Genomic DNA, 13,702 nt, shown 5'->3' on the forward strand with positions numbered 1-13,702 from the left:
ACTAACTAGTATTCTAAAGTTAAAACTAGAGAAATATAAAGAACAGAGGCATTGCTAAGTGCTTCATCTGAAGGAGAGGGCGGTAGAGAAGGAACTAAGGGGGGTTGGTTGAACAGTGCTATTAACCGCCAGAGGCAGCGCAAGATGGGGGCAGCACATGTGCAACCCAACCAGGCACTGCTACTAAAAATGTCCAACTACAAGCACTGGGGGGCAGACTCACCTAAAGTGGAGCACCCACAGGGACACTCCGTGAAGAAGGGTGGGATTCTCTTTGTTTTAAAGTTTTTAATAAGATATGGCCTCCGTGCTGGGCAGAAGATAGTTTGTTCTTCTATAACAGGCTTTGGCAGGTTGGGTCTGAGGCCATGTCTACACTACTGGCTAAACTGGCACTGCTGCGATCAATGCAGCGGTGTCGATTTAGCGGATCTGGTGAAGCACTCTCCCATCAATGTCTGTCTGTACTCCACCTCCCCGACAGGCAGAAGCTATGTCGATGGGAGAGTGTCTCCCATCAACATAGTGGGGTGTAGACACTACTGTAAGTCAACCTAAGTTGCATCGACTTCAGTTACGTAACTTATATAACTGAACTAGCATAACTTAGACTTACAGCGTTAGTGTAGACCAGCCCTAATAGACAAATCAGCCTTATGAGAATCACTGGCTATCATTACTGTGCTTTGGTTTGGTGGTGATAGCTTAGATCTATTATATATGTATGTAACATTAGCTTGAAATGCCTTCAATTAACTCTGCTGTATTCCCTTTTATTTTGTATTTGTCACCCTCTTTTAATTCTTCTGTAAGGAGATAATTTGTACTGAAAAATTCTGTATATCCTTAATAAAAAATCAGTAACTAACCTTTTACTAAACTATAATAAAAGAGTGCCCATTCAATGTTCCAGGTGCCCTTGCCAGTCTTTAAAAAATATATTAACAGACCTATTAGTTATCCCAGATCAAATCAAATAACCCAGCGACAACATAAGTAACAAAAATTAATTGGTCTGTTCACAATCCTCACCAGAGTCCTCTATCACGACTACCAGGTCTACCCAACACCCAGCTCCTCATGAGCAATGGTAGAAAGGCAGGCCTTGCGTCATACTCTGAAAGCTAACAAATATGGGCTGTTACAGCCCAAAGGAAGGAGTTCCAAAGACCTAGGAACCCTAAAAAGAATGCCCTCCCAGCTGTTCCTTCTTTTATACTGATGGGGCTTTCACTGCAATTGTGGCGGTATGTCACAGGGAGAGAGGAAGTATCTTATGTAGGTCCCAGGCCATTCTACTGGTATGTGATTTGAGAATGGAAATAGTAGAAAGAAAGGACTTTGGGGAGGAAAGAAATTGTTTAACAGCCAACAGAATTATCATCTGAGTCTTTACTGATAAGCCTGTGATTCTTGAATGAGTATTTGGTGTTCCAAATATTTGAGTATGGAATTTCAACACCCAGCACTTCTCCACAAGTGCCAGTACAAATCATTCCCAGAAGGGAAAATTAACACACACACACACAATTGGAAATTCATTTGTCTTGATATTCTCTATGCACTGTTGCAACTTCCCTTGCCCCTTTACACTCACCATTTCACTTGTTTCTATCTCCGTCCTTAATCCACTACCTACTTTGCTCTCCCTGTCCTTAGCTATTATGTGCAACACATTCTAATTCAGGAGGTTGGTACGTACTCTGAACAGTGGTGTGCGTTATGGGGTTGTAAAGCATGTTGATTTTAGGTCTCTGGCAGAGAGTTCCTGCTAAACCCTCTCTCTGGCTGGAAACTTCACCAAGTATTGTAGGCCCTGCAGGCACATGTGAGCTTTTCATAAGAGTGGGTCTTGGCTCTTTTTGATCCCTGATGGTAGATAAAGGCACAGAGCTGGCGTTTGGAAGAGATGGTTTGAACTGAGATGGACCTGGTTGAAGATTCTCTCTCTGGATTTGTTTCTGTTGACGGTTATTTGCCTTCCTTTCCAGAATCATCTGCAGGAACAAGATGCTGGTTAGATTAAGAACATAAAGATGGCCACCCCAGTAACTTGTCTTCCAAAGTGGCCGGTGCCATATACTTCAGAGGGACTGCACAGAACAGGGCAATTTATTGAGTGATCCATTCCGTCATTCAGTTCCCCCTTCTGGAAGTCAGAGGTTTAGGGACACCCAGAACATGAGGTTCCATCCCTGATCATCTTGGTTAATAGCAATTCATGACCTATCCTCCATGAACTAATCTAGTTCTTTTTTGAACCCTGTTATAGTCTTGGCCTTCACAACATCCTCTGGCATAGAATTCCACAGGTTGACTGTGTATTGTATAAAGCAGTATTTCCTTATGCTTGTTTTAAACCTGCTGCCTATTAATTTCATTTGGTGACCCCTGGTTTGTGTTTCATTTGAAGGGGTAAATAACACTTTCACTTTCTCCACACCATTCATGATTTTATAGACCTCTATCATAACCCACCCCTAGTTATCTCTTTTCTAAGCTGAACAGTCCCAGTCATAAGAACATAAGAACAACCATACTAGGGCAGACCAAAGGTACATCTAGCCCAGTATCCTGTCTTCCGACAGTGGCCAATTGCCAGGTGCCCCAGAAGGAATGAAAAGAACAGGTAATCATCAAATGATTCATCCCCTGTTGCTCATTCCCAGCTTCTGGCAAACAGAGGCTAGGGACACCATCCCTACCCATCCTGGCTAATAGCCATTGATGGACCTATCCTCCATGAACATATCTAGTTCTTTTTTGAACCCTGTTATAGTCTTGGCCTTCACAACATCCTCTGGCAAGGAGTTCCACAGGTTGACTGTGTGTTGTGTGAAGAAATACTTCCTTTTGTCTGTTTAAAACCTGCTGCCCATTCATTTTATTTGGTGACCGCTTGTTCTTTTGTTATGACAATGGTCTCTAACCTTTTTACGCACAAGATCACTTTTTGAATTTAAGATCAACCCAGGGTCTACCCTGCTCCTTCCCTGAGGCCCCGTCCCTTCCCCAAGGCCCCACCCTGCTCACTCCATTCCCCCCTCTCTCAGTCGCTAGCTCTTCCCACCCTCATTTTCACCAGGCTGGGGCAGGGGGTTGGGGTGCAGAAGGGGGTGCAGGCTCTGGGCTGGGGCCAAGGGGTTCAGAGTGTGGGAGGGGGCTCCAGGCTGAGCCTAGAACAGGGGGTTGGGGTGCAGGAGTGAGGGGTGCAAGCTCTGGGAGGGAGCTTCGGTGCAGGGGTCATACGGTCACACTGAACCTAATCTCATAGAATCCACTGGACATTTCATGAATTTTACCTTTTTATTAGTGTCATTTTTGGTTTATAGATCCAAAATCCTTTAGGGATTGTCACAAATCAGTGTAATATTCTCAACTGTGGGGTGTGCATTGATTGAGCCTGGGGCAGAGCGTTAGGGTACAGGTGAGGGGTGTAGGCTCTGGGAGGGAGTTTGGTGTAGGAGGGGGCTCCGGCTGTTGAAGATATTTGCTGCAAGCAGTCACAGATCAGCTACATGCCATTGTAGGCAGGCTCATCATACCATCCCCTCCATAATCTTATCAAGCTGTCTTGAAGCCAGTTAGGTTTTTGCCCCCAAGCTTCCCTTGGAAGGCTGTTCCAGAACTTCACTCCTCTGATGGCTAGAAACTTTCATCTAATTTCAAGCCTAAACTTGTTGATGGGCAGTTTATATCCATTTATTCTTGTGCCCATGTTGGTGCTTAACTTAAATAACTCCTCTCCCTCCCTGTCTATCCTTCTGATGTATTTATAGAAAGCAATCATATCTCCCCTCAGCCTTCTTTTGGTTAAGTTAAACAAGCCAGGCTCTTTGAGTCTCCTCTCATAAGGCAGGTTTTTCCATTCCTCTTATCATCCTAGTGTAGTAGGAAGAGGGCCTGAAACACCTATTAGCCCTTCTCTGCACCTGTTCCAGTTTGAATTTATCTTTCTTAAACATGGGAGACCAGAATTGCACACTATATTCCAGATAAGGTCTCACCAGTGCCTTATATAACAGTACTAACACTTCCCTGTCCCTACTCAAAATACCTCGCCTGATGCATTCTAGATCTGCATTAGCCTTTTCATAGCCACATGACATTGGCAGCTAGGGTGACCAGACAGCAAATGTGAAGAATCAGGACAGGGGATGGGGGGTAATAGGAACCTATATAAGAAAAAGACCCAAAAATCGGGACTGTCCTATAAAATCAGGACATCTGGTCACTCTATTGGCAGCTCATAGTCATCTTGTGATCAACCAATAGACCCAGGTATTTCTCCTCCCCTGTCACTTCCAATTGATAAGCCCCCTGCTTATAGCAAAAATTCTTCTTGTTAGTCCCTACATGCATGATCTTTTTGGCTGCCTCTGCATATTGAGCAAATGTTTTCAGAGAAGTATCCATAATGATTCCAAGATCTCTTTCCTGAGTGGTAACAGGTAATTTAGACCCCCTTGTTTCATATATATATAGCTGGGATTATGTTTTCCAATGTGTATTACTTCGCATCTATCAACACTGAATTTCATCTGTCACTGTGTTGCCCAGTCACACAGTATTGGAAGATCCCTTTGTAATTCTTCACAATCAGCTTTGGACTTAACTATCTTGAATAATTTTATATCATCTTCAAACTTGGCCCCTCACTGTTTACCCTTTTTCCAGATCATTTACAAATATGTTGAACAGCATCCATCCCAGTACAGATCCTTTGGGACCCCACTATTTACCTCTCCACCATTAAAACTGACCATTTATTCCTACCCTTTAAGAACATAAGAACGGCTGTACTGGGTCAGACCAATGGTCCATCTAGCCCAGTATCCTGTCTACCGACAGTGGCCAATGCCAGGTGCCCCAGAGGGAGTGAACCTAACAGGTAATGATCAAGTGATCTCTCTCCTGCCATCCATCACCACCCTCTGACAAACAGAGGCTAGGGACACCATTCCTTACCCATCCTGGCTAATAGCCATTAATGGACTTAACCTCCATGAATTTATCCAGTTCTCTTTTAAACACTGTTATAGTCCTAGCCTTCACAACCTCCTCAGGTAAGCAGTTCCACAAGTTGTGCGCTGCGTGAAGAAGAACTTCCTTTTATTTGTTTTAAACCTGCTGCCCATTAATTTCATTTGGTGGCCCCTACTTCTTATATTAAGGGAACATCACTCATTTTATATACCTCTATCATATCCCACCTTAGTCTCCTCTTTTCCAAGCTGAAAAGTCCTAGACTCTTTAATCTCTCCTCATATGGGACCCATTCCAAACCCCTAATCATTTTAGTAGCTGTTTTCTGAACTTTTTCTAATGCTAGTAATATCTTTTTTGAGAGAAGGAGACCACATTTGTATGCAGTATTCAAGATGTGGGTATACCATGGATCTATATAAGGGCAATAAGATATTTGCCGTCTTATTCTCTATCCCTTTTTGAATGATTTCCAACATCCTGTTTGCTTTTTTGACTGGTGCAGCACACTGCATGGACATCTTCAGAGAACCATCCACGATGGCTCTCAGATCTTTTTCCTGATTAGTTGTAGCTAAATTAGCCCCCCATCATATTGTACACTTCATACCTGTACTTTATCAACTTCTATCCTCTTTTTTAATAAATCCTCCAAGAGATGTGTCTCTCCAAATCATGTGCTGCTCCACATCTGTCAGCTTTCCCTCCACCCCTTAGTTTAAAAATTCCTCTACAACCTTTTTAATGGTGCCTTCTGATGAAGTGGGGCTGTTCTTAATGTTTCCTCTGAATACTGTGTAGGTGCCTCAGTTCTGGCCAACACTCTGTCTTCTGTGGCAACTAATGGCCCAGGCCCTTCCCCTCTGCAAGGGGATGCTAAAGGTGTGGGAGAACAAAGAGATCAGGTGACCTCCTGGCCTGGGAAAGAGACAAAGGCCAGAAAGGAGGTGCTGAAGGGGGTTTCAGTTGGGAGCTGGCTGGGGATGGGAAGTGAGGGCAGACATGGGTGGCTGCCTCGCTGGGCCCCAGAATGGACCCCTCTGAGGGGTCCACTTCTCTGTACCTACAAGCTGTTTTAGACCGCGTTCCTGTCATCGAATAAACCTCTGTTTTACTGGCTGGCTAAGAGTCACGTCTGACTGTGAAGTAGGGGGTGCAGGACCCTCTGGCTTCCCCAGAACCCTGCCTGGGCAGACTCGCTGTGGGAAGCGCACAGAGGGGCATATGCTGAATGCTCCAAGGAGATACCCAGGAGGTGAAGCCGTGTGAGCTTCTTGCCCTGAAGACAGGCTGCTCCAAGGGAGAGGAGGCTCCCTAAAGTCCTGACTGGCTTTGTGGGGAGCAGTTCCAAAGCATCACCCGGGGACTCCATAACACGCCTCCTTTCCCAAAAGGTTCTACAGTTCCAAATAAACCTAAATCTCTCCTCTGAATACCACCCTGCAGTTCTGCCTGTTTAACTTGCCCTGTGCATGGAATGCTACCATGTAGGTTGTGGATTTTAATTTCTTACCTAGTAGCCTAAATTTGGCTTCTAGGACCTCTCTCCTACCTTTCCCTATGTCATTGGTACCTACATGTACCAAGACCACTGGCTCCTTCCCTGCCCTGTACATAAGTCTGTCCAGACATCAAGATAGTTCCACAACTTTCTCAGCCAGCTGGCAATTCACCTTGCTGTTCTTCCAGTCATCACTAACCCAACTATCTATATTTCTAATAATCAAATCTCACATTATTATTATCTGGCTCCTCCTAATAACAAGGGTCCCTTCCCATGGAGATGTATCCTCAGTCAGAGAGGATACCATGACATCATGTGGAAGGACTGTCCCAACTATGGAATTGTTTCCCTCTGCTCCAGCTTGATGTTCTCCTTCCCTAAGACTTTCCTCTTCCTCCATAGCACAGAGGATGTCAGACTGGGGGTGGGACCACTCTACTAGGTCCCAGAAAGTCCCACCTATGTACCTCCCTGTCTTTCCTTAGTTCCTCCATTCACCCACTCAAGAGTCCACACTCAGTCAGAAAAGGCCATGAGTTGCTTGCTCCAAATGCACACACATGGAACCTGCCCACATGGCAAGTAATCAGATATGCTACATTCAGTGCAATAAACTGGATAGTCCTCACTGTACTGCTGGACTTCTGCCTGCGTTATTTTTACTTGTTTGTTTATGGGTGGGTGGGGGGAAGGAGGAAGGGTAGTTATTGGGCTATGTTTATGAGGGATAGCTGGCTTTCACGCTCCCTTTCTAAACGCCCTTGCAAAACTCTGGTTTCTGCTCCTGTGCGCTAGCTCCTCTGGTTGCATACAAGCTCGCTTTTTAAACCCCTGTTCTCACTGAGTTAGCCCAATCTTGGCAAGAGATCCTAAACGGGATTGGGGAAACCAAAGGATGGCAGGCTAAACCCTTGTTAGAAAGCTCTCAGCCTTGTATAGCAGGTCGCTAGGCTCAGCACACAGCTCCCCAAATAGACTACACTATAAATATCAAACAGGCACACAGTTTATGTGCGTGTTTGCTTGCTAACAGATAACAAATTCACCCCAAGGGCCACATGTAGTCACTTAGGGTGAGTAAAGCAGCAATCCTACAGAGCAGAGGAACTAGGCAGATATATAAAAGCACAAGGAAAAAAATACTTGCAGCTGATACAAATTTTAACGGACAAGAAATTATTCAAATAAAAAAGTACTTTAGGACAGGGAACTGTTAGAACTTAACAGGAACACAGAACACAGTACTAGAAGGGACTGACTGGGTAACTGAGTTGAGTCCCCTGCTATTACAGGCAACCATGTCATATAATCCCATTCATAAGTGTATTAGGGCTGTTAAGCAATTTGACAAATTAATCAATTAATAATGTGATTAAAAATTGTGATTAATTGCATTGTTAAACAATAAAAGAATACAATTTAAATATTTTGGATGCATTCTACATTTTCAAATATATTGATTTCAATTACAGCACAAAATAAAGTATACAATGCTCACTTTATATTATGCACTGTAAAAAAAACCCCAAAATAGTATTTTTCAATTCACCTAATGCAAGTATTGTAGTGCAATCTCTTTATCATGAAATATATGTACAAAAAAACTATTCAAAAATAAAACAAACAATGTCAAATTTTAAAGCTTGCAAGTCCACTCAGTCCTACTTCTTGTTCAGCCAATCACTCAGACAAACAAGTTTGTTTACATTTGGAGGAGATAATGTTGCCCGCTTCTGGTTTACAATGTGACCTGAAAGTGAGAACAGGCATTCTCATGCCACTGTTGTAGCCAGCGTTGCAAGATATTTAAGTACCAGATGCGCTAAAGATTCATATGTCCCTTCATGCTTCAACCACCGTTCCAGGGAACGTGTCCATGCTGATGACAGGTTCTGCTCAATGACAATCCAAAGCAGTACAGACAGACACATGTTCATTTTCATAATCTGAGTCAGATGCCACCAGCAGCAGGTTGATTTTCTTTTTTGGTGGTTCGGGTTCAGTAGTTTCTGCATTGGCGTGTTGCTCTTTTAAGATTTCTGAAAGCATGCTCCACACCTCGTCGCTCTCAGATTTTGTAAGGCACTTCAGATTCTTAAATCTTGGGTTGAGTGCTGTAGCTATCTTTAGAAATTTCACATTGGTACCTTCTTTGTGTTTTGTCAAATCTGCAGTGAAATTGTTCTTAAAATGAACATGTGCGGAGTCATCATCCGAGACTGCTATAACATCAACTATATGGCAGAATGCGGGTAAAACAGAACAGGGGACATATAATTGTCCCCCAAGTAGTTCAGTCACAAATTTAATTAACACATTTTTTTAACGAGCGTCATCAGCATAGAAGCATGTCCTCTGGAATGGTGGCTGAAGCATGAAGGGGCATATGAATGTTTAGCTTATCTGGTACATAAATTCCTTGCAATGCCAGCTACAGAAGTGCCATGCAAATGCCTATTCTCACTTTCTGGTGATACTGTAAATAAATAGCGGGCAGCATTATCTCCCATAAATGTAAACAAACTTGTTTGTCTTAGCGACTGGCTGAACAAGAAGTAAGATTGAGTGGACTTGTAGGTGCTGAAGTTTTTACATTGTTTTGTTTTTGAGTGCAGTTATGTAACAAAAAAAAATCTACATTTGTAAATTGCACTTTCATGACAAAGATTGCACTACAGTACTTGTATCAGGTGAATTAAAAAAATACTTATTTTTACAGTGCAAATATTTTAATCAAAAATATACACTTTGATTTCAATTACAACACAGGGAGGATGAGGCCCTGTTCTAGCAATTGAGGTGTGAAAACCAAGGGAGGATAAACTGGTTTTATAGTTGGCAAGCCATTCACAGTCTTTGTTTAATCCTGAGCTGATGGTGTCAAATTTGCAGATGAACTGAAGCTCAGCAGTTTCTCTTTGAAGTCTGGTCCTGAAGTTTTTTTGCTGCAGGATGGCCACCTTAAGATCTGCTATTGTGTGGCCAGGGAGGTTGCATATATATACACACCTGCCCCTGGAAATTTCCACTACATGCATCCGACGAAGTGGGTATTCACCCACGAAAGCTCATGCTCCAAAACGTCTGTTAGTCTATAAGGTGCCACAGGATTCTTTGCTGCTTTTACAGATCCAGACTAACACGGCTACCCCTCTGATACATTACAACACAGAATACAATATATATGAAAATGTAGAAAAACATCCAAAATATTTAATACATTTCAATTGGTATTCTATTGTTTAACAGTGCAATTAAATCGGCAATTAATCATGATTAATTAACTCATAATAATCAAGTGAGTTAACTGTGATTAATAGATAGCCCTAACATTTATCAAACCCCAACTCATTAGGTTATTTGCCCCCAGTACTCCTATTGGAAGCCTGTTCCAGAACCTAACTCCACTGATGGTTAGAAACCTTCTTCTAGTTTCCAGCTTTAAAATGTTTTAATGGCCAGTCAGTTTACACCCCTTTGGTTTTGGGCCAACATTGTTGTTGAGCTTAAACAGCTCTTCTTCCTTGGTGTTTATTAAGAGGTTGGATACAACCAGGGTTGTGCACAAGGGGGAGCAAGCAGGGGCAGATTCCCCCGCAAAATCTCTGTGTCCCTGCAGCCCAGAGAGGGAGGAAGCAGCAGGGTGGCTGGCTGCTGGAGTCCGATGTGTTGCTTCTGCCTCCACCCTGACTCACCTCAGTGGGCTGTCTGTAAAGCAGGCAACAGCACTGGGACTCCAGTAGCAGGGAAGTAGAAGCAGCAGCTTGGAGGTGGCGGGAGGAGGAGCTCTGCCGGCAGCCAGCTGCCCTGCTGCTTTCTTCCTCCACAGGCTGCAGGGACACAGAGTGTGCCACTGCCAGGGGGAGCTGCTGCCTCCTCACTACTGGAAATCCCCACCAAAGGCATCCCAAGAAACTGAAGGGGGAGGAGGCGCACATCATGTGAACTTTCCTTTTGCGTGTGTTTAATGTCTCCCTCCAAAAACTTTCAAGTTTAAATTCCTGCACATCCCCCTGGAACAACCAAAGAAATAAGGAAGAGGGGGGTTCTGGGCAAACAGGAGAGACTAGGCAGTTTCACTCAGCATGCAAAGGAGAAGGCTGTATAAATCTGAAATTAGAGATGGAAAGAACTATTAGTAAAACCTCTGAAATTTTTTATTTTTTATAATTTTGCATTTTATTTTTCAGGAATTTCTTATTTTGTTTTATCCATTCCCTACCCCATCAGGTCAGGTCCTTCCCCTGGGGAGGTAGGGGGTTTGCAGAGCGAGCCTACCTGGCATTGATGATGGTGAGGGAGTGAAAGCTGGGCCAAACCTGAGGGAAACTGTGAACCCGTGCAGCTGGGCATGATTGGGGAGCCAGCCCCAACCCTGCAGGACAGGATCTACAGGAGCTGTCACTCCCGAGTGAGTTTGTTTTACTCTGTGTTATTTCACATTTGCAAATTCACAGGGCTCAACTGTTAGTTATCTTCTCCACCCTCTGAAAGGCTACCACAAAGTTGTTTCTTAGTCATTCTCCAGGGATTTGTCCAGTCTAATTTTAAATAGCCAAAGTGATGCATCTTCCACTTCCTCTACACTCTTTCGAGCAGCACTCCAGGCACTCCTTTCCTAGTCCATGCAATTGTCATCTGCAACCTCAAATCCTTGCTAACCACCTCCCTTCTCTGATTTTGATACCTGGCTCTCCCTTTCTTTTCATCAAAAATCTTCCCTACCCTCCTACACGGTGACTAATTTCGATGCTGATGTTCCATCCAATCCCTTAGAGGCCTAACTCCTCTCACTTTATTTCCAACAAGAGACCAGCTCTCCCACTCAAAAAATTGGCCCCTCATTTGACCATATCTTCACCAATTATTGCTCCTTCAATACCAGAGTTTCCTCTCTGCCAGCTGTCATTTTATTCAACGTCACCCATTTGTCCCCTGACCCCCTGCCTGGGCCATCTGTGACCTCTAATTGATCACCATCCATGATTTCTCAGCCACACCACTCTCATCTCAATTTTCACCCCCACTTTACCAAATCATCCCATATGGAGAGATCTTGGCAGACCAGCAAAATGCCTGGACCACCACTGATAATTGGAATATTGATTATCATGCTCATTGCCAAAAGCAGCTAAATCAGTAGGTCTTAGCAGGCCTCTGCAATGGCTTTACTATAACTAAGCAAGCAGCCGGGGGTGGGGGGGCAGTTGGGGGAGAAGCTGATCCTGTGTCCTTCCTGATAAGATCTCTGTTGAAACTGCTGAGGTATGTGTTTTAGAAAAAACAGGATGCTTACTTAGATCTGCCGTTTGGGACGTGTTTGTCAGGGTCCTCAAAACATGCGGACTCTGAAAAAAAAGTCTGTCTAATAGATGCTTTAAGGAAAACTCCTTGTTTAACCTTTGAAATTGTTTGCTTGACAAGTTTTTTTGACATGTTATTGTTACACTAACTTGAATAAATAAGGGAAGGAAGTATGAGGTAGTTAGACTCTTCATGGAAACTTCATGGACACAGCTTAGGATCCCCAGTGGCAGCTGAAAGATGGGCCAATTGGACGGCTGTGGTTGTACCACTCAAAGACCGCTCCAGATTTCGGTAATTACTGATTTTTAGGGTGTTTTACTAACCTGTTGCAGACATATGTAAGTACTGTTTGTGCCAGACACCTATTGGTCGGATGGCCGTGTTTCCATTGATTTATTTCCTGCCACTGCCTCACCAAGAGTAATAGTAACCAAGATCTTTGGGTTTTTAGAACCACTGTAACAGAATTGGAAGCCCCAGAAAGGATTGGTGGAGAGGAAGACGACGAATGGTACGAATAGTTTATCTATTGCAATAGGAGGTAAAAGATGGTGTGGTGGGGTGCCTCTCTACAAATGTCTGTGTCGTAGTTTGTGAGTTAATTTACAGATAATATGTCCAAAGGAAAGGAAACACCTGGAAAGGGAGAAGGGTTAAACATTATGTTGGGAAACAGCTTGACTGATTTTATAACTTTGCTACTGATACTTTGCAACTGCTTGGAAAGCAATTTTGAGAAAAAAGTGGTAGATTAACAGAAGGATATTACTGTGTAATGATCTTTCATTAGGCAAAAGTCCTGCAGACATGTAAAGCCCTGAGTCCACTGGGAAGGGATGTAAAATTGGGTCCCTTACTTCCTGAGTGCCCAAAGAGTGAGGAGGGGGGGGAGGAGAGCCCTAAATTGTGTGGGTAACAATTCACTCCTTTCAATGTCTGACTCTCTCCTTAACTCCAAAACCTCCCTTCCATTCCTCCTCTTGTTCATGCAGAATCTTTCCAATGGGCAGGGGGAGAGATGAAGAGGGAAATCAACAAACTTTGTCATGATCCCCTTCTCCCATATAACCATTTTTAGGTCACTTGCCTGTTCACTTCTAACCCCTCCAGCCATTCCTGTGAACCCATCCCCTCACCTCCATCACCCTTACACTCCCTGCCTACTCTTCTACACTACTTCTCACCATATGCCTAATCCTTTGCCTTACAATTTAAGATTTATCCTCTCCATTCTTTAAGAAATGATAATAAAATAATAATATAAAAAATCCTCATCGCCTTCTTACCTCTCTAGCAACTACCCTCATCTCCCTCTCACTTCTAAACTCCATGAATGTCCAACCTACGACTGCTACCTCACACATTCTTCTCCTGCCCATCCCAGATCCCCTCCAATCCAGCTCCACTGAAACTCCTCTCATTAACATCTCTAATGACCTCTTCCGAGCCAAGACTCAAGGCACATACTCATCCTCCTAGACCTCTCTGCTATATTCAATGCTGACAGTCATGCTCTCCCTTTTTTACACTGTTCCCTTACTGACCTTCCTACCCGGGTTCTCCTCCTACTTCTCTGGATAGCTCAGTGGTTTGAGCATTGGCCTACTAAACCCAGGGTTGTGAGTTCAATCCTTGAGGGGGCCTCTTAGGGATCTGGGGCAAAAAAAATTGGTCCTGCTAGTGAAGGCAGGGGGTTGGACTCGATGACCTTTCAAGGTTCCTTCCAGTTCTAGGAGATTGGTATATCTCCAATTATTACTTCAATGTCTCTTTTGTTTGCCTCTTCTCCCACTACCCAGGAGAGTTGCTCAGGACCCTCCCTCCTCTTTAACACTATAGACTCTGCCTTGGGATAATTTAATTCACTCACACTATTTCAAACATTATCTCTGCACTGATTACTCT

General features: G+C 43.7%; 1 protein-coding gene across 5 annotated transcripts in view; it reads right to left on the minus strand.

The window, feature by feature from the left end:
- MAPK15 (mitogen-activated protein kinase 15) overlaps positions 1–13,702 on the minus strand; it is a 68,737-nt gene that overhangs the window by 12,668 nt on the left and 42,367 nt on the right. For all 5 annotated transcript variants that reach the window (XM_039526617.1, XM_039526616.1, XM_039526619.1 and 2 more), the window contains one exon: positions 1,703–1,997. In XM_039526617.1, the coding sequence (XP_039382551.1) occupies positions 1,703–1,997 (295 nt within the window). The remainder of the gene's footprint in view (positions 1–1,702; positions 1,998–13,702) is intronic.

This window comes from Mauremys reevesii, linkage group 2, assembly GCF_016161935.1.
Source record: "Mauremys reevesii isolate NIE-2019 linkage group 2, ASM1616193v1, whole genome shotgun sequence".
Lineage (NCBI taxonomy): Eukaryota > Metazoa > Chordata > Testudines > Geoemydidae > Mauremys > Mauremys reevesii.